Source organism: Dromiciops gliroides, chromosome 4 (assembly GCF_019393635.1).
Source record: "Dromiciops gliroides isolate mDroGli1 chromosome 4, mDroGli1.pri, whole genome shotgun sequence".
Lineage (NCBI taxonomy): Eukaryota > Metazoa > Chordata > Mammalia > Microbiotheria > Microbiotheriidae > Dromiciops > Dromiciops gliroides.
In genome coordinates this window covers 109549520-109570657 of record NC_057864.1, presented here as the reverse complement: position 1 = coordinate 109570657, position 21138 = coordinate 109549520, and the positions used below count along the sequence as shown (strand labels likewise).

The 21138-nt window shown below is 42.0% G+C and overlaps 1 protein-coding gene across 1 annotated transcript in view; it reads left to right on the top strand.

Annotated features, from left to right (window-relative positions):
- The window catches only part of LAMB3 (laminin subunit beta 3), a 95843-nt gene that overhangs the window by 16720 nt on the left and 57985 nt on the right, over nt 1-21138 (top strand). The window contains exons 5-7 of the mRNA XM_044004085.1: nt 17778-17924; nt 19119-19182; nt 20284-20438. Coding sequence (XP_043860020.1) covers nt 19158-19182; nt 20284-20438 — 180 coding nt within the window. The 5' untranslated portion in view covers nt 17778-17924; nt 19119-19157. The remainder of the gene's footprint in view (nt 1-17777; nt 17925-19118; nt 19183-20283; nt 20439-21138) is intronic.

The window sequence follows — 21138 nt, the reverse complement described above, 5'->3', positions numbered from 1 at the left end:
TGAGGAAACTGAGGTAAACAGGTGACTGGATAAGGGTCATATAGCTAATAAGTAGCAAAGGTCATATTTGAACTCAGGAAGATGAGTCTTTCTGACTCCTGGCCTAGCACTCTATCCACTGTGCCACCTGAACTGCCTAACAATTGGGGTGGATCCCTTTTCATAGGATCATAGACCTTAGAACTTGAAGGGACCTTAAAGGCCAACATTTTAAAATCTCTTATTTTATTGATAAGGAGCTAAGGCTGGGGAAGTTGTAATTTATCCAAGGTCACACAGGTAGTTAGTATCAGAACCCAGGTCCTCTTATACTCTAGTACTCTTTGCATTGTACTATATTACTTTCAAGGGCACTGGGGTTCAGAGTGGCAGTGTGGTTCAGTGAAGAGAACACTGGTTTTGGAATCAGAAAATCTGAATGTAAATCCCAGCTCTGCTACTCATGACTCATCGACCTTGGGCAAGTATCAGGGCCTCAGCATCTTCTATTGTAAATAATAATAGTGATAATGGTGAGAATAATGATAATAAAAATAACTACTAGGATTTATTTAGTGTTTCAAGATTACTTGTAAAGAGCTTTATTTTATCCTCACAGAAACCCTAGGAGGTAGGAGTTATTATTCCAATTTTATAGCTGAAAAAGCTGAGACAGACAAAGGAAAGTGACTTGCCCACAGCCATAGAGCTGATAAGCATCTGAGGTAGGATTTGAACTCAAGCCTTCCTGATTCCAGGTACGGCCCCCTTAGCTCTAGACCTTTAATGCTACGAGCAGTTAGAAATCAGAAAATGAATACAGAGAAGGGAATTCCCCTAACCTGGGCCTGCTGCTCTCATGAAGACCCTGAGGATGTTAGACATTCTACCTTTCCTGAAGGAATCTGTTCCTTCTTTTTTTTTTCAGATCCAACTCACCCCAGGGTGTTCCAAGTTTGAAGCCCCTTTCCCTCCTCCCCCTCCAATTACCTCTAGGTCTATGCCTCTATGACTCTGCTCAGAGGGGACCAGCTTTCCATGGGGACTGGCTCACCTTTCTTGGTAGCTAAAGCAGAAGAAATCTTGCATTTCCCAATCAAAGAACAGGTCAAAGAGGCCTCTTATCTTGGCCTGAGCCCTGACCCCATTCTCCACATTTCTCCCCTTTATACATTTATGGAAAATCCTACCCTTCTCGTGATGCTCCTTCTGCCTCCCTCTATGGTTCTTTATTCCTCAAAGATTCTAAAATGTGTTTCCTCAATGCCCTGTGTGTTGAGAGTGGCTCACGCCCTTAAGGCTCTGGCACCATCAGACTCAGATACAAAGAGTTTAGCCAGGTTAAGTAAGTTCTTGGCCTCTTTCCTGCTTTGACCACGTCAGAAGCTGATATCTGAGCCTGTCTATCCCTAGGCACTATGAGCTTTAGGCAGATCTAACCCTGTTCTCTAGCTGATTTTGCAACTCAGTTTTTTATTGGTCCAGACCAGAATGACCAGCAAAAACTTTACTGAAAAGAAAACAGATTTTAGCTAGGTCTTGAAGTATAGGTAATACTTCCATAAGAGGAGAGCAAAAGGAAGAGGAAATCATTTGAAAAGATGCACAGAGGAGGGAAAAACACAAGATACCCGATTTGGCTGTGGCAGAGAGTTCATGTGGGAGAGTAGTAGAAGATTATGTTAAACACATAAGTGAGGCCAGATTATGAACAGCCTTCAGTGCAATTTAATTCAACTGAAGAAACATTATGCAGCACCTAAATATTGGTCCACCAGGAATCAATCACTCACTATGCATTTACTAAACATAGGTGCTGGGTATCGCGCTTGGCACCATGTTAGGTGCTGGCGATACAAAGACAAAACTGAAACACTTCTTGCTCTCACAAAACGTACTGGAATAAATAAATCAATCCAAGATTATCTGAGACAGGAGAGAGTGCTCACAACTGGAGAGCAAGAAAGGCTTCTTAGACTAGGGGCATCTGAGCTGAAGAAGACAAGGCTACTGAGGGGTGGTGCTGAGAAGACATCACCATTCCAGGCATAGGAAAAGACTTGTGAAATGTGAAGAATGACTAGTAGCTTAGCTGGACTGGAGTGCAGAATTCATGAAGTGGAATAATGTGAAATAAGTCTGGAGAAGTTAAATGGAATTATCATGGGAGTCCTTGAATGCCAGGCTGAGGAGTTAGTATTTTATCCTAGAGGGAGGGGGAGGGATGGGAGGAATAAACATTTATATAGTTCATATGTGCCAGGCACTGGCACAAATTTTGTCTCATCTGAATCTCACAACCACCCTGCTATTATTATCCCCATTTTACAGTTGAGGAAACTGAGGCAAACAGAGGTTAAGTGACTTGCCCAGGGTCACACACACCTAGTAAGTGACTGTGGCCAGATTTGAATTCAGGTATTACTGACTCCAGCTCCAATGCTCTATCCACTGAGCCACCTAGCTGGTGCAAAGCATACTGAGCTCCTTTCCAGCTCTGAAGGCTATGATCAGGCTGGATACATCCTTGTACCTGTTTAGTTCTTACAAACTCAGATTGTTCTGTGTTCATTTGCATTTGTTGATATGTAAGTTGTCAACATGTCTGGTCTCCTCAAGGTAGTCATGAATTCCTTCAGTTATGCACTGGATGTTGTTCTGTGTTGACAATAATAACTTATATTTATGAGATGTTTTAAAGTTACAAGAGGCAGTGAGGTAAATGTGAGAAGAAGCTGGCCTTGGATTCAGGAAGCTCTAGGTTCTTGGAGAGTGACTTAAGCTCTAGTATCCTGGACAACCTCTATATAACTATTGTGGAGGAAGAGCCAGTTGGTTGAATTGGTAGAAGGAATTCTTCATCCATTGGTTCTCTATACCATTGAAGTCATATTGCTATTGCTACTTATGGCTAGAGTATGTTACAGACAATGTGATTTGTTACAACTCTGTGTTGGAGGCAGTGTGAGTAGTATCAGAGCTGGAAGAGATATTGGAGGTCATCTAATTCAATCCTTTCATTTTACTGGTAAGGAAACTAAGTCTCAGGGAAACTAAGTGACCTCTATAATGTCATGCAACTAAATAGTAGCAGAACCTGGATTTGAAGCCAGGTTTTAAAATGGTATCTTTGCAATGCCTGCCTGAATAGGAACTCTTTCTACAATATCCTCAACAAGTGGTCACAACACCACTGCTTGATGGTGGGGGGCGGGTTTCAGGGTACTCACTGCCTCTGTTTCATTTTTGGACAGCTTTCCTCACTAGCAAGTCTTTTACTCAAACTGAAGGTAGTATGGCAGTAATTAAATGTAGACCAGCATCTCATACCATACCTCAAGACAGGCTCCAAATGGGTAGATGATTTAGATGGAGAGAATTATGTCATAAGCAAATTAGAGGAACATGGAAGAAATTACCTGCCAGATCTATGGAGAGGGGAAGAGTCCTGTGGGACTCTTATCCATGTCCTCTCCAAAACTGAAACACAAGTAATCTACCCAAGGTATCAATCCTCACTTCCTGACATCATAAGAGTACCAGTAAAACATTCTGGCTATCCATGTGATCCCTAGATCTTGCCACCTTTTCTACCTATCATTCAATTCCTTGATGAGGTCCTTTGCCTGTTTTCTTTTTCAAGTTTTTCTAGGTTGTGTGTTGCAGTGTGCGCACACCCAACATGTATCTCTTCATTTTCTGTAATAAAGTTTTTGGTAGGTTTCTTCTTCTGGAAACAGCCTTTCATATCCTTTAACCATTTATCAATTGAAGAATGGCTCTTATTCTTATAAATTTTAATCCATTTCTTATATATTCTAGAAATGAGATTTTGATTGGAGAAACTTGCTGCAAAGATTTCCCCTAATTCCCTGCTTCTCTTCTAATTATAGCTGCATTGGTTTTGTTTGTGCAAAATCTTTTAAATTTTATGTAATCAAAAGTGCCCATTTTACCTTCTGTGATCCTTTCTATCTCTACTTGGAGTCAGAGGCATTAGAGGTCATCTAATTAAATTCTCTCATTTTGCTGGTAAAGAAACTGAAGCACAGGGATGCTCAGGGAGGATTTATTTGGTTATGAACTCTTCCCTTAGTCATAGATCTGATGCATAATTTCTTCTTCTCCTTTTTTTTTGGGGGGGGGCAATGAGAGTTAAGTGACTTGCCCAGGGTCACATAGCTAGTAAATGTCAAGTGTCTGAGGCGAGATTTGAACTCAAGTCCTCCTGAATCCAAGGCTGGTGCTTTATCCACTGCACTACCTAGCTGGCCCCTGTAATTTCTTCTACACTGCTATACTTTTTTTTTGGTGAGCCAATTGGGGTTAAGTGACTTGCCCAGGGTCACCCAGCTAGTAAGTGTCAAGTGTCTGAGGCAGGATTTGAACTCATGTCCTCCTGAATCCAAGACTGGTGCTCTATCCTCTGCACCACCTAGCTGCCCCACTGCTGTGCTTTTTTTAAAAATGATTTCACCCTTTCAGTCTAAATCATGTATTCATTTGGAGCTTGTCTTAGTATATGGTATAAGATGCTGATCTACAGATAGATTTTTGCCAGACTGCTATCTAGTTTTCCCTAATAGTTTTTGTAAAATAGCAAGTTCTTGCCACAATAGCTAGGACATTTTTTTTTGTTTGCTGTATGTTTGATGCTTACCTTAGACCTAGGGAGGCAGTGATATTCTATGTCTCCCTGCCACATAGCAAAACTGAGTCTAAATTTAACTCTAGGCAGTTTTCACTGATCAGTTCTAGTTTTGCCCTTTAGGACCAAACTGAAGAAGGGTAATCTGGCACTTTGCACAATGCCTGGCCCATAGTAGGTGCTTAAGAAATGCTTATTAATTGACTGACTAATCCCTCTTTCACATGACTGACTACTCTTCAAATACTCAAAGACAGATACCATGTCTCTGCTAAATCTTCTTTTCTTTTAACTCCAAGGCCAGTATTTTTACCTTTCATACATTTTGCAGGGCTCTGTATATAATACATGTCAAGAATCCTGACTGACTAAAAGAAGAGCAGTGGTCACTGCCCTCAAGCTAATTACCCTCCAACAAGAGAAAAAGCACAACCATTTGATTAAAGAAAACCCATGTAAAACACAGAGACATAAATATGTAGACACCTTTTCACAGGAATAAACAGGGAAGAAGAAGGAAAGGGAATAAGTATTTATTTAGTGCCAACTAGGTGCACAGTACTAAGTAATTTACAAAGATTATCTCATTTGATCCTCATTTGACTTTGCAAGGTAGGACCAATTATTATCCCTATTTTATAGTTGAGGCAGAGAAGATAAGTGACTTGCCCAGGGTCACACAGCTAGTAAGTGTCTGAAGACACATTTGAACTCAGGTCTTCATGACTCCAGTTGTGACTCTTCATGACTCTGTCACAGATGCTTAGAGTGAAAAGCTGCCTGCATTTATGTATTTGTTCCTTGATCTCCACATCTTCTTGTGACCAGACTTCCTGCAACAATAATTTAGCAGACACTATCTTCTTCTCCCTGATGTATTTTTTTTGCTAATTAACAATAGCAATTAGGCAATGTAAAACATCTGACAGAACCGTGGCCAGCTGCACTTAGCAAGAATAATGAGGCGGCTGCTAACTTTAGGGACCATATCCCTCACTTCCTCCTCAACCCTCATTTCTGAGGAGTCTCTCTCTCCGGCTTGACGTGACAGACCTTCAGATTCCAGAAAAGCTAAAACCTTATAGGAAAGGATAATGAAACAACTAAGATTATTCCTGGAGCTTAGCAAAGGTTAAATAAGAGTTCTTAGCAATAGTGACACAGAGATGCTGACCTGCTATCAAGAAACAGGTTTTTTCGGCATCCTGTGGGGATTATTTAGGTTAGATCCAAAGCTAAACTTTATAATGATCATCAGGATTAGAAATGGAAATAGTTACAAAGTTGGTTGTAGAATTTCTTTTAAAAAAAATTCCTGCAGAAGCAAGCCAACCACCTTCTACCTTAGCAGTCACAGAACTGAAAGAATGAGAGCACTTTGTTTTATTTTTTATTGCTCATGTATGATGACCAATCTTATCCACATGTGTGAGAAATATTGATAGAGATTCCATTTGTACACAAAGCCATGTGACAGGAGTGATGAAAGGGGAGAGATAAGAATGGGAAAATTCATTCTCCTACAGAGCTAATAATGAAATTGAGGGGACAGAATGTACTTCTACACTATGAAGGATCTGTGGGTAGGGACCGGACCTGTGATTTTCTTTGTATAGGAAATTCCTGGATGAGGAAGGGCAGCTAAGTAGCACAGTGGATAAAGCACTGGGACTGGAGTCAGGAAGACCTGAGTTCAAATCTGGCCTTAGATACTTACTAGCTGTGTGACCCTGGGCAAGTCACTTAACCTTGTTTGCCTCAGTTTCCTCTTGTGTAAAATGAGCTGGAGAAGGAAATGGCAAACCACACCAGTTTGTTTGCCAAGAAAACCCCAAATGGGGCCACAAAGAGTCAGACATGACTGAAACGACTGAATAACAAGAAACCTGGATGAAGAAACGCCCTCTATCAGTGCAGATTGGCATCTTCTCAGCAATTTATAATCTTAGAGAGTTGCCTTGAAAGTTGAAAAGTTAAATGATTTTCCCAGGACCACACAAGAAATTGTGTGTCAGAAGTGTCTTCTTGGCTCCAAAAGCCAGCTCTCTGTCCATTATGTCACACTGCTTCTATGAGATCCTTAAAAGCAATTACAAAGTAGCATATTAGTAATTGCATTACAGAGCTGTGGGATTTATGTACTAAGGTGACATGGAGTGAAGGAACAGCAGAACCATTTGGGATTAACCAGGGAATGGTTCTGTTGTTCCCTCACTCCATGTCACCTTAGTACATAAATGTACTAAGATCAAATCTGAATGAGATCAGTCATCGTCTGAGCTAAATGAATCACCAGACACCATCCCCACTCTGGTGGGAAGTGGGGAGGCCCCAGAGAGAAAAATAAATTGGTCCTTTCCGATTTGAGACAATTGTTTAGAGCAGACTATATAATTCTCCCTGGCTTTTCCAGATACTGGACTCTAGTTTCATTAACCTCTCAGGGCCATAAAACCAGAGGGCTGTCAGGATTGCATTTCTCCTGTCCTCCATCTTCTATGTTTGCAAACAACCCTCTTGTTTGACCTTTCTCCCCTGGAGCCCTTACTCAGCAGGGACAGTATAGTTTTGCCCCATTACCTACTTTATGTCTGATGTAAGAAGCAGTTCCTTGGGGCAGGGGTGATGTTACACTGACGTGAGCTGTGGACCACCACCATCTTGAAAAAACTGAAGTTGGAGATGGGTAACAAAGAGGTGCCTTGGTGGATATAAACAGGCTGCAATAAATTATAAATGAGTAATTATACAAGAGAAGCATGGGAAAATATGTCATTAGGAAAAAATGTATGCCAGGAGAAAAAATATAGGTCAGCAATGTAGTGAAAAAGGATGGGCAGCCCATGTCTTCCATTGGTAGCTATTTGATTGTCAAGAGATTTAGAATAAGGCTCCCAGCAGGTCAGACTGACTCCTGGTGGCAGATTTATGGGAGAACAAAGACAAGACTTACACAGGATGGAAGGAGGGCTATAATATGCCTTTGGTGAAGGGAGAATCCATCTGGGTGAGATCACATATTTATGGAAGGCAAGACAGAGGAGGGGGTAGAGTGAGATCATGGAGGTGGGTGCAATGCTTGCAACTTATGTAAAGCAGAGATGTTCCTTGGATTGGTGAAATTCTTAGCTAGAACCGTGATCCATATTGGATTTGATCCAGCAAAGATTTACTAAGTGTGATTCACTTTATTAAGTGTGCGATGCAGCAAGTACAAAGATTTTAAAAAATGAAATAGTTTCTGACTTCTAAGAGGTTACTTTCTAAAGGAATGAATACAACAGGTATGGCACACAAGTAAACGTAAGGCAATGTGAGGATAAAGAAAGCATGGGTTCAGGCTGGACTTAGCATTTGAATTCCTTTCCAATTCTGAGACTGTGTTTTGGTAATACAGAGATTCCCTCTCTCACCCTCCAGGATTCTAGATGCAGATCTATGCCAGTAAACAGAGAAACATCTCCCCAAAGTAACCCCTGCCTTTGTACCAGAGAGGCTTTTGTCATAAAGGAACAAAAAATGTTTCCTAAGAGTACAGCCCAAAGATTTCCTATCCCAGGTTCTAAAATGTATGTGTCCATGAAGACATCTGCATATTTGGATATATGGAAACACATATGCATAGATGTTTTCAAGGACACTTGCAACCACAAAATTGAGCTCAGACCCTGACCCTGGCCCAGTGTCACCTTGCTACAGCAAGGTACTTAATGGATTCGTTTTGAGAATGATTGCAGATATATTCAGACACACATGTATACTACTTTCTAGATAAAAACACACACCATACCTATTTCTCAGTGTTTGACCTTGAAATGTCCATCATATCACTTAAAAAGTAAATTCTTTCCTTAGGCTTTAATGATAATTACAGGATGCCTGATTATAATTTCGAAGACCTTATTTTATTGTTTTTTTCCTGTCAATTTAGGATACAACCCATGTGACCCTGGGCAAGTCCCTTAACTTCTCAGTGGTCTAAAAATACCCATTGCAGAGAAGGCATTTACCTGCATTGGTAGGAGTTTTCTAATTTGAGAGTTACCATTATCAATAAAAACACAAGTCTTGTCCCTATTCCTATCAGGTCAAGCAAATCTTCCATATGATTTTATCTTGTAAATTAATTTTTATTTTTATCTTTTATTTTAATATCACTTTCATTTCTACATATATTTTTCCTATCTTTTCCCCCTTTTAATCTAGGGAACTATCCTTTGTAACAAAGAATAAAACAAAAAAGAAAGAGCAGGAAACAGTTCAACAAAACAAAGTCATCAACAGTCAGTGTTCTACATGCCCATGGGTTTATTTCTGAGAGTGTGCCATCTTCCTATACTAATCTGAACATGGACTCCTTCAGAGCTGAAATTCTTTTTTTTTTATTTCATCTCTCATAGGATATTTATAATTTTTCAATCTTAATAGTATTTTATTTTTTCTAGTTACATGTAAAGATACATGTAACTAGATACATGCCAACATTTTGAATTCCAAATTTTTCTCCTTCCCTCTTTTCCCTCCTCCCTCCCCAAGACAGAAAGAAATCTGATATACATACATATATATATATATATATATATATATATATATATATATATAATCATGTTAAACATATTTCCATATTAGTCATGCTGTGATAGAAGAATCTGAGCAAAAGGAAAAAGCCTCAAAAAAGAAAAAAAGAAAAGTAGAAATGGTATGGTTCAATCTGCATCCAGATTCCACAGTTCTTTTTTTCTGGATATGGAGAGCATTTTCCATCATGAGTCCTTTGAAATTGTCTTGGATCATTGTATTGCTGAAAAGAGTTAAGTCTATTACAGTAGATCATCGCCCAGTGTTGCTGTTACTGTGTACAGTGTTCTCCTGGTTCTGCTCACTTCACTCAGGATCAGTCCACTTAAGTCTTTCCAGGTTTTTCTGAAATCTGCCTACTCATCATTTCTTTTTTTTTTTTTTCATATATTCTTTTGTGTGTGTGAGGCAAATGGGGTTAAATGACTTGCCCAGCGTCACACAGTTAGTAAGTGTTGAGTGTCTGAGGCTGGATTTGAACTCAGGTACTCCTGACTCCAGGGCCAGTGCTCTATCCACTGCGCCACCTAGCGGCCCCTACTCATCATTTCTTATAGCACATATACCACAACTTGTTTAGCCAATTCCCCAATTAATGGGCATCTCCATAATTTCCAATTCTTTGCCACCACAAAGAGAACTGTTATAAATATTTTTGCACACATGGGTCCTTTTCCCTTTTTTATGATCTCTTTGGGATACAGACCTAGTAGTGGTATTATTGGGTCAAAGGATATACACAGTCCCATAGCCTTTTTGGCATAGTTCCAAACTGCAGAGCTGAAATTCTAATAAAAGAATTGCAACTCTCTAAGGACTAAGTTTTGTCATCTGTAAAGGAAGTTAGAAGGAACCCAGCTCGCTGAGGTTTCCTTTCTCCATCAGAAGCCAAATATTTCTGTAAAGGGCACCACCTTCTTCGTAGTCATCCAAGTTCCCAGCCTCAGTGTCATTCTTGATTCTTACTTCTTCATCATTCCTCATATCTAGCACTTGCTAGGTCTTGTCGGTTCCATTTCTTTCATGCTTGTCCACTTCTCCCCACTCACAAGGAGGCTGCTCTAATTCAGGCTTTCATTACTTATTGTTTGGACTATAATAGGAAGCTTCCAAACTGTCTTCTCCTTACTCTAATCCATTAAAAAAAAAAAAAAACTCTAATCCATTTTTAATAAAGTTGCCCAAATCTTCTTCCTAAAGGTCAGGTCCAGTTATGTCAATTTTCTGCTCAAAAAACATTTAGTCATTTCCTATTACTTCCAGCATTAATTTTTAAAAAATTCCCAGTCTGGGATTTAAACTCTTTCACAATCCGTCTCCAACCTTTCTTTCCAATCCTGTTTCATATTATCCCCTTAGCACACTCTCCTTTCTAGTCAAATGGACTTACTAATGTTTCCCTGAACCCTTGTCTCCCTGTTTTCACCCAGGCTGTCCCCCATGCCCAGAATGCCCAACTGCCTTTGAGAATCCTTATCTATTTTTGAGGCTTAGCTCTCATGCTACCACCTCCATATGATTTGACTAGTGAGTGCTTTCTCCCAGCTCAAATTACTTTCCTTTTATCTCTCCCTACATGTTGAATCCCCCAGTATAATTTAAGATTCTTGAAGGAACATTCTGTTTCTCTTTTGTCTTTGTCTCTCTAGTACCCGGCATAGTGTCTGGCACATAATAGATACTTAAAAAATGCTTGTCGGATTGGATCTCAGCCCTAAATTTCTGATGAAATGATTCTAACATCCTCTATTCTCCCCTTGCCTATCTTTTCCTTCTTTTCCCTTCCCTTGCCTTCCCTCGCCTTCCCTCGCCTCCCCTCCCCTCCCCTCCCCTCCCCTCCCCTCCCCTCCCCTCCCCTTCCCTTCCCTTCCCTTCCCTTCCCTTCCCTTCCCTTCCCTTCCCTTCCCTTCCCTTCCCTTCCCTTCCCTTCCCTTCCCTTCCCTTCCCTTCCCTTCCCTTCCCTTCCCTTCCCTTCCCTTCCCTTCCCTTCCCTTCCCTTCCCTTCCCTTCCCTTCCCTTCCCTTCCCTTCCTCAAAGCCATAATCTGGCATATTTTGCCATAATCTAGCATTTCACTCCCCCCAGACAGGTCTGTGTTGGCAGGTCAGATGAACCATGGCCACTGCCACATTTTACAACTCCATATAAAAATTCCTAGACCAAGGTTCACAATGATTGACCTTTGGTCTGGAGCATCCAGGTTAACAGTTGGATGGGAGGGGAGGAAAAGAAAAGAGAAAATGGGTATGACAAAGAGGAGGGGCAGTTTGCTGTGGTTCCTAGAGAAGAAAGTGCTTAGACTATGGAGAAGAACTGAGAAATTCCTCCCTCCTCAGGAGAAGCAGACCTCTCAGTAGAGGGATGCCAGGGAGTACAAGCAAGTTTTGGTGCTTTCTTCACTATGTAATTTCTAGGAACTGTGGCACTACTTTCCTCAGGGAAATCGGTAATTTTCCTGGTAACCTATGTTGGGGAAAATCTGAATTTTAAAATATTTTTCCTTGTAGGGAAGGGAGCAGTAGGGTTAAAGTTCCAAGAAATCGAGTGTGGAGGCTTGGCCTCTTGGGGGTTGGCCCAATGTCCTATGCTTTCATCTGATCCTGTTTAATGGGTTTACTAAGTAACTAGTCTTTCCCTTCTCTACCCTGCCTATCCACATGAGATGCCCATTCCTTCATTCAGAAAAATTCCTAATTGGTATCAGTGTTCAGGAACAGAAATGATTGTTATCTTCCTTTGATAGAAAAATATTTATTGTTTAGGTGTTGTCTGTCACGTCTGACTCTTTGTGACCCCTTTTGGGGTTTTCTTGGCAGAGGTACTGCAGTGGCATTCTCTGGTTCATTATACAGATGAAGAAGCTGAGGTAAACAGAATTAAGTGACTTGTCTAGGGTCACACAGCTAGGAAGTGTCAAGTGTCTGAGGTCAGATTTGAACTCAGGTCCTCCTGAATCCAGGGCCAGTGCTTTATCCACTGTACCACCTAGCTAACCCCCTGCCCCATGTCTTTCTTTTTCTTTCTTTTTTTTTTTTTTAGTGAGGCAATTGGGGTTAAGTGACTTGCCCAGGGTCACACAGCTAGTAAGTGTTAAGTGTCTGAGGCCAGATTTGAACTCAGGTACTCCTGACTCCAGGGCCAGTGCTCTATCCACTGCGCCACCTAGCTGCCCCTGCCCCATGTCTTTCTAATGACCCCTGGGGCCTGTGCCCAGCCTCAGTTCTCCTCCTCATAAAATGGGTATAACAGCTCCAAGCAGCATGAGGAAGAATGAGTAATTGTCTGGGGAGCTGAACTATTGTGTCAGGATGATGGGAACACTACAGATTTAGTCACATGGCAAATCTCAAGGGTCACTCCTAGAGCATGGTATGTCCTTGATACGGACACTCAGACCTGACTTACCACCAAGGTGAGGAGATTGAGTCACTTACTCCAATTCCTTCAGCATATGAAATTCTTATTTATTTTAAAAAATGTTTCCTAATTACATTTTAATCTGATTCAGGCAGTACAATTACACCTGTAGTTTAAGGGGCCTGAAAAACATCTTCCCACTCCTCAAATTTAATTGATGCTTGAAATTCCACAATTAGAGCTTCATTACTTTGGGGGAACCTAAGAATTTATCCCTTATTAAAATGCAAATTATTTCCTGAGAGCAGGTTTAGGGTGGGGTGGGGGTGTCTACATAAATGCCAGATGCTAAAGCACTGGGAAGGATCCTGAAGAGAGAAAATGGTAACTTTGATTCCAGTCAGTCTTGAACCAATGCCCTGACATAGGCTCTTCTTTCTCAACCTGTATAGGTCTGAACTTTGGTGCACATTTGTATCATGTTTATAACTGCTGGAGACCTTAGAGGTCATTGAGTCCAGCTCCCCATTTTAGAGATGAAGCAGCTGAAGCCCAGAAAATAACCCCAGGGTCACACAGCCAGTTGTAGTGTTGGGCAGCATTCAAACCCAGGCCCTTCTGACTCTAGGTCCAGCAGGTTATCCAATATACCATGCTTCTTACTTGCCCTTTCTAGGCCTCAGTATCCTCCTATGTGATGGCCCTAATAATTCTTAATTCTGTTATCCTATTATGATGGGCTCCTATCAGAGGGCACACTAAAGCACATTTTTTGGCTTTTCATAAAATAACAACAACTACAACTACAACAATAATAATAACTAGCATTTATGTAATGTATTAAGGTTTGCAAAGCACTTTGTATGCAATCTCATTTCATTCTCACAAAAATTCTTTGAGGTGGGTATTTTTATAATTCCCCATTTCAGGTGGGGAAATTGAGGCACAGAGATCTTATATGAATTGTCCAGGGTCTCACCTCCATTAAGTATGTGAGGTGGGATTTAAACTTAGGCTTGCCTTTCTTTAAATCCAGCACTCTCTCCATGGTACCACCAAGCTTTTTCTAAACTGAATGGGTAGGGGTGTATGTGTATGTGTGTCTGTATGTATGTGTTGGGGAGGGGGTGCTTTAGCAAGAGCAGCTGCAGTTTCCTCTTCTCCAAAACCAAACCACTCCCAGGGCCTGTTCTAGCTTGTGGAGTCTGAGACATGAAGTATTTATTTAGCTGAGAACCCAGGTTTTAAAGGGGGATGCGAAAGGGAAGGGGAGCTCAGTCTTGCTCATCATGAGCTCTACCTCAGCCTGCCCCACCTTGTCTGGAGATCAAGGATTGCGCCACTTTGGTCTCTTATGCTCCTTGGGGATTTAACATTTCCTTATCAGTGGTGTCCAGTTAAAGATTAAAATTCCTTGTCACATCCTTATTCCCTGTGATCAGACAGAGGATTAGAAATTACTGTTCTTGGTTCTGTGGAAATATTCACATCGATCAAACAGAGCTAGGAATGATTCCTGGGGCAAACTTAGTTACAGGGTCATGAGTTACCCTTTGGTGGGGATGCCACAGACTCCAGGCTTCCTCTCCATGAGTAAGGTATAAGATAGGGGTGGCTGGAGAAAGGGGTGGAGAAGATAGTCTCACCAGTCTAGTGCAGATGCATCAAAAGAATGGGCAGCTGGTTGTTCAGAACTTCTGGTCTGTGATCCCATGGTATAGCTGATGACTGATCCTTGACCTCGTCCTGCAGGGAGAAGGTAGAAGTAGTCTTGGACTAACTAGCCTTGGGAATATGGACCATCATGTTGTCCAGAGGACTGTGAGGCACTGGGACAGAGGACCCTTGCATAGATGAAGCATATCCCATCCTTGTTTGTACCCCAGAACATAGTTCCAGTCTCTAAGTGTCCTAGTTGGAACTCAGTTAATTGAGATTGAGAAAATAAAAGCAGGGTCTACATGGGTGGATAGAGATCACAATTCATTTTCAAAGAATTGTAGAATGTTAGAGGTGGAAAACACTTTATGAAGAGAGGCAGTGTGGTAAAATAGAGTTCTGGGCAAGGAGTGAGAAAGACCCAGATGAAAATCCCACTTCAGACACTGAAGAGCTGTGTGATTCTGGGCAAATCCTATAAGCTCTTTGGGCCTCGGTTTGCTCATCTGTAAAATGAGGGGATTGGTCTCTGAGGTCTCTTTTAGCTCTAACATCTGTGACCCTATAGGATGCTCTATTCATATTACAGATTGAGAAACTGAGGCCCAGAGAGTGTAAATAACTTATCTAAGATCACACAGCATGTTAGTGAATGGGACACCATTGCTTGTTCCACCATCAACAAAGTAATTTGACACTCAAGTGAGGTATGCCTGGTGGCTTGATGTAGGGTGTGAATCTGGGTTTGGTAGAAAAGGGAATAGCTCTTTTTCCAGATAAAGGCTTAAAGTTTGATCACTAGGTATCAGGAGGACTGAAATTTGATTTCCAGTTTTGTTGGTTTGCTTAAGAGAAGACATGATCTCATGGGAAACATTTCTGAGGTCAGCATTACCCATCCCGTAATTACAATAATCTGCCAGGCTGCCTGGTTTTATTCTCCTCTTCAATGAGAGGCCCAAGGGTAGAAATCCCATTCCTACTCCAAATACAAAATCAAAGATCTCTGGGGTTTACAGGAGAACTGGAGAGATTTAAGTTAGCTATAAGAAAGAAATTACCTAATAATAATAATAATAATAAGCATTTTTGCAACTCTTTAAAATTTGCAAAGAGCTTTACAAATAACTCATTTGACTTTCACAACAATCTTAGGAGGTAGGTGCTATTGCTACCCTTATTTTACAGATGAGAAAACTGAGGCAGATAGAGGTTAAGTGACTTGCCCAGGGTCACACAGCTAGAAAAGAGTAGGAGGTTATATTTTAACATTGTTCTTCCTATTATGAAACACTTGACCTAAAGAGTGACCCAACAAGGCTTTCTTTTTATTTAAAGAAAAGGTAGTTCTCTTTCTGGGATGGCTGAACCCAGGTCCAGCTTTTTTATGTATTGTCCCCTGGTTCCTTTCAAGGAGGATTTGTCACTGGGAACCAGGAGCCCCTGCCACTTGATGCAGTCTGGGAAGGAGCTGATAGCAAGGGCTTGTGCAATATCCCTCTGAGGAAACAGTGTTCAGGAGCCTTGGCCAAGGGCCAGAGGAAGTCTCCTCTCCCCTTCACTAGAGAGAGCTTTATTGGTCTTATCCCTTCCACTAATGCTGGTCGTCAGGTCTGTTTTCCTGCTTCAGGGCTGACATTCCTCAGTTGAAAAGGTGGGGCCGGGAGACCCTCCCTGGAGGTGGGGGAGTGACTCACCCTGAGTATTACCTGCCCATGGGCTCTCTGCCAACCTCCCAGAGGGAGCCTGAGGGGAAGCATTTCCATTCACTGTTTATTTTTCTTAACCCTTGCTTAGTTTCTAGCCCATCATCACTGAATATTGACCCCTTTATGATTCCCCTCAAATCTCCCAGATCCTCAGGAACTTTACAGAGACTGCGGCCCTTTGTGGCTGTGTCCTGGTGTTTGGGGAGCTGGGGGTGAGCTGGCCACGTATGCCTTTTTATTATAAGGGTTTTTTTTAAATGAAAAAACAAATAGTATAGGACATATGGGAGGGAGAGGAAATCAATTTTTGCTAATTCAATAAAATGAAAATAAAGTAAACTTGGATAGGGCAGTGCTCAGAAGTTTCTGCTTTAGGCCATGCCTGCTTTTTAGCCTGGTGAGCAAGTTCTGGATCATGAAGCAGCCAAGCCTTGATCTTTGCATCCATCTTTCTGGTTATTTGTTGATCTTGGTCCACTGCTGAGTGGATGCATCTGCCCTGGGTAACCCTGGTAAAGAGACACATTTCCCCTTTATCCACCAAAACCAGTATGGAAATGAATGGTTTCCTGGTTTTGCAGCCCTTTTTCTGGCCCCTTTAGGGGAGGGGGTTGCAGCAAGCAGGGAGGTGGGCACCTCCAGGCTTGTTGGAAGACCTCTAGAACCCACCCCGCTTGCCTGGTCCCGTCCTGGCAGCAGGTTAGGGTGGCTGACGGCAGATGGGCGTGCCAGCTGACAGATTCCTGAGCCACGCCCTGAAGTGGGGTTCCACCCAGCCCGGGACTCTCCGGAGGTGAGGCTGATGTTTTAAAAACCTGGAGCCAGGAGAGACCACTGGGAGTGGGGCAGGCCAGTGCTCCACGGGAAGGCCAGGAGAGCCAGAGGCACACTGAATGAGGTATGTGAGCTTCTCTCCTCACCCCGGCTTGGGTGAATAAAGGTCCTTCTGTTCCTCCTCTTCCCCTTCACCCTCTGCCGACCTGGCCTGACTCCAGACACCGATCCTTCCCCTTGGGTTCCTGCCTAAATGAACTCACCTGATGGGACCCACCTCCAAACCAAGAGAAAATGTCTGCGGTCCCAACATTTTGAAAGTTCCTTTTTATACATGAGAAGATCTTCAGTAGATCTTGAACTGATTCAGGCTATGTTTTGTGATGTGGTATCAAACAGAGATGGGGTGAGCTAGGGGAGCCGTTGTTGGGGAGAACTGGAACTTCTCTCATTGACTCTCAAAATGCCTGCTCTGCAGGGTGATACTCAGCCTTTTTCCTCATTCTTTCAGATCAGGCTGATATGGAAAGAGCAAGAGACTGGCATTTAGGAGGCCCAGATTCTGGCCCAACGTGGGCCACTCTAGCTGGACAGGCTTAGATAAATCACTTGACTTCATCTTAGTTTCTTCATTGGCATGATGAGGGTGAGGGAATTGGAGCAGATAAATAGTACTGTCCCTTTTGGTGTTATGAGTCGATAACTTACAGATGCCAAGAGCAGGTGGCATTAGAGGTCATCCCCCCTGTAACCTTCCTCAAAAAAGAGATCCATCCTCAAATTCAAGCCAATCGTAAGGACAAGGGTACCAGATTTAGAGTTGGGGAACCTAGGTTCAAATCCAGTTTCTGGTGTTTACTACATCTGTGGCTTTAAATAACTCTCTGGATTCTCAGTTTCTTCAGTTGTAAAATGCACCGTTCTTATCTCTAAGGTCCTGTCTATGAATCTTGTAAACTCTAGGGCCAGCCTTCCCTAGCATTAATGAATTCTGAGTGATGCCTAGACGTTTTATAAATTGTTATTGCTAAAAGGGACCTCGTGATTGATCTTGTCCAACTCTCATTTTACAGAGGAAGAAACTGAGGCTCAGGTGAAAGGACTTGCCCAAGGAAACACAGCTAATAAGTGGCAAGGCTGGACTTGAACCCAGTGCTATTTCCACTGGTGAGAGAGCAGGATTATAATTCCTACCCTAGCATTCAGTCCTCTCCTTCAAGGTAAGAGTCCTTATCACCCTCTTCACTACAAATCTATCTTATTCTTTTCCCCACCTCATTTTCCACATCCCTACCCCATGGCTAGAGACATTTTAAGATGCTTCCAATTGATCCATGGAGAGAGAGAATGAATAAGAGCTGCTGGCCCCCAGTGACCACACACTCAGCCTAGGGCTGTGGCTACTAATAATAGGAATGAGAGAGACAGGCCACCAGCTCCTCTAACAATTGCTGCTTCAGCTTACCTGTATGTCTCAGTTTCCTTATATGTAAAATAATAATAATGATAACAACAACAATAGCTACTTTAAGGTTTCCAAAGCACTTTATATATTATACCAGATGAGCTCTAAGTTTTCTTTTACTTGTGCATACTATGATTCTATGACTTTTGCCCATCCTCTTGTTGCTCCTAAACTTGGGGTTTGAGGAGTTCCTACTCACAGACAAAGGGAAGAGAGGGAAATCTGATTTCTTAGAGGCCTCTTCAAAGAGCTTTCAGTTTCTTTTCATCAATGATAACAATCGTTTGGAATTCCCCACAGTTGCTTTCTTCTTCTTCTTTTTCTTTTCTTTTCTTTTTCTAAACAGAACTCAAAACACTAAGGATAGAGGTAGGGAGGAGATCATAAGATTTTTGTTCTTGATTAGAGCTGGAACCCACCCGCCTGGTCCTATCCTGGCAGGAAGTTCAAGTGACTGATGGCAGATGGGTGTGCAGAGATGAGTGACACTCATTTTGTAAAGTCACTCATATTTAAAAGGTCTACGTTGGAATGGTTAGTTAGTTGGTTATTGTATAGTTAGTTGGTGTGGTTAGTAGGTAGGATTAGCTTGATTATTGTTTCAAACAAGGGAGCAAGCTTCACCCAATCCCTGGGCAGGGATGATTATCTCTTATAAGTGGGGAAATTGATACCTAGAGAGGAAAATGACGTCTCCCTAGTCAGACAGTGAGCACAGAACAATCAAAGACTATCTCCCAGTCCCAGGTTCTGTCTGCCAAATTATGCTACCTTTCAGGGTGCTGGCTAAAGAACACCAGTTTGGGGGTCTAGATTGGAGTTTTGCATGGCCCAGGTGCATTCTGGATTATATACTCTGGTAGGAATTGAGCCTGGAAGCTGGAGGAAGGGTCTAATCCATTCTGGGTGTTTCCTGAGTTTTGACTCACACTACCTTATTCCATTCCAGGTGAATTGAGTCCCTTGGGGGTCTCTTCATTAGTGCAAGATGTGGCCACTCCTTATGTTGGTGGGTAAGTACTATCCCTTCCTCTTGGGCCCTGTTTAAGCTTTCCAGTGGGACTAGATAGGGTGACTGGGGAGAGCTGATGACCATGAGTGAAGTTACAGGACTAAGGTGTGGGTATCAGCTGTGATGCTGTTCGAGTGGAGAATAATAACACTGGTGACCTTTCTGATGAGGACATTTGTGTCAATAACCTTGTCCTTTACTCTCTAAGGAAAAATATATAAATCTCTACTTCCCTTTAATGGCTCCTGAGTATCATTTCATTCTTGCTTGTTGGTAATTCCTGGTCTTCCCAGTGCCTAGAAGAGTATTTTCTCTACTACTCAGCTCTAGGGCCATTTATGTCGGGGTTCTTTGCATTACTTTGATTTTTGGTTTTTTGTTTTGTTTTTTAGTGAGGCAATTGGGGTTAAGTGACTTGCCCAGGGTCACACAGCTAGTAAGTGTTAAGTGTCTGAGGCCGGATTTGAACCCAGGTACTCCTGACTCCAGGGCCGGTGCTCTATCCACCATTACTTTGATTTTTAACCAGTAGTGGCCAGAAACCCTTATCTACAAGGTCTACTTTGGTATTATTAGTTGGTATAGTTAGTAGGTAGTGGTTGTTGCCAGTGGTTAGTGTTTCAAACAAGGGAGCATCCTATAGGTCTCACCCAATTTTCTAGGAATTGATTATCTGAGGGATTCTGGCTTGCTGATAGAGACTAAAGCTAGGTGGGAGTTAGGACTGGGAATAGAAAGAGTTATTGATTGAGTTTGTGTGATTCAATGTATGTCCCTGAGTGTATTCCAAAGCCAAGGAAAGATTTTTAGCTTATTCATAGTTTTTGGTTATCTATGGATCTGCTTGACTACATTTGCACAGATGATTGACAATTGATAATTTGAAATTGACATTCTGTTGAAAGTAATCTGGGGGAAAAAAAAAGAAAGTCATCTGAACTGAAGTCATTACCCCATCTCAGGCAAGTGGGTAGAAGATGCTCACAGCTGACCTGATCTGCAAGTAGGAGGAACCTATATTATTGGAAGGATATTCCAGAGTCTGTTGGGGCTTCACCTTACCGCCCTCACAACTTCCTTTTTAAAAATTTTGTGTTTTCAGCTTTGCCAAGATTCCTTTATGCCCAGCAAGCCTGTTCTCGGGGAGCCTGCTACCCTCCTGTTGGGGACCTGTTGGTTGGAAGGACACGGTTCCTTAAAGCCTCCTCTACCTGTGGAATGTTGAAGCCGGAGACTTATTGCACCCCATATGGCGAGGTAGGCCCTACTGATACATTCCCTGGTTTTTAAGGAGTGGGGGTCAAGAGGTGGAGAGGGGAGAGTATGCTATTCTTTTAAGATATGATATGATATGGGGGGCAGCTAGGTGGCATAGTGGATAGAGCACTGACCTTCTAGTCAGGTGAACCTGAGTTCAAATATGACCTCAGACACTTACAAGTTGTATGATCTTGGGCAAATCACTTAACTCCGATTGCCTTCCCCCTCCCCAAATGATATGATATGTATGACATATCCTTTCCAGAAGCATCATGGCATAGTCAATAGAGAACTAGTCCTGGAGCTCAGAAGAAGTAGGTTCAAGTCCTGATACATGCTGTTTGTATGACCCTAAGTAAGACATTTCACTTCTTGACTATTCTCCAAGACTCTATATGGCAGAGACCTCCTTTGGTAGAGGGAGTTAACTCATTTGGGACTTTCCTATAGCAGTGAAATCACAAGTCCAATGTCAATATCAGAGGTCCAGTTTTTATTATTATATCATAAATAGGTTTTAATAATTTCACCACACAATATATTATACTGTATAACATAATACTGTACCACATAATATATTAATATATAATATATAATTTTTTTTTTTAGTGAGGCAATTGGGGTTAAGTGACTTGCCCAGGGTCACACAGCTAGTAAGTGTTAAGTGTCTGAGGCCGGATTTGAACTTAGGTACTCC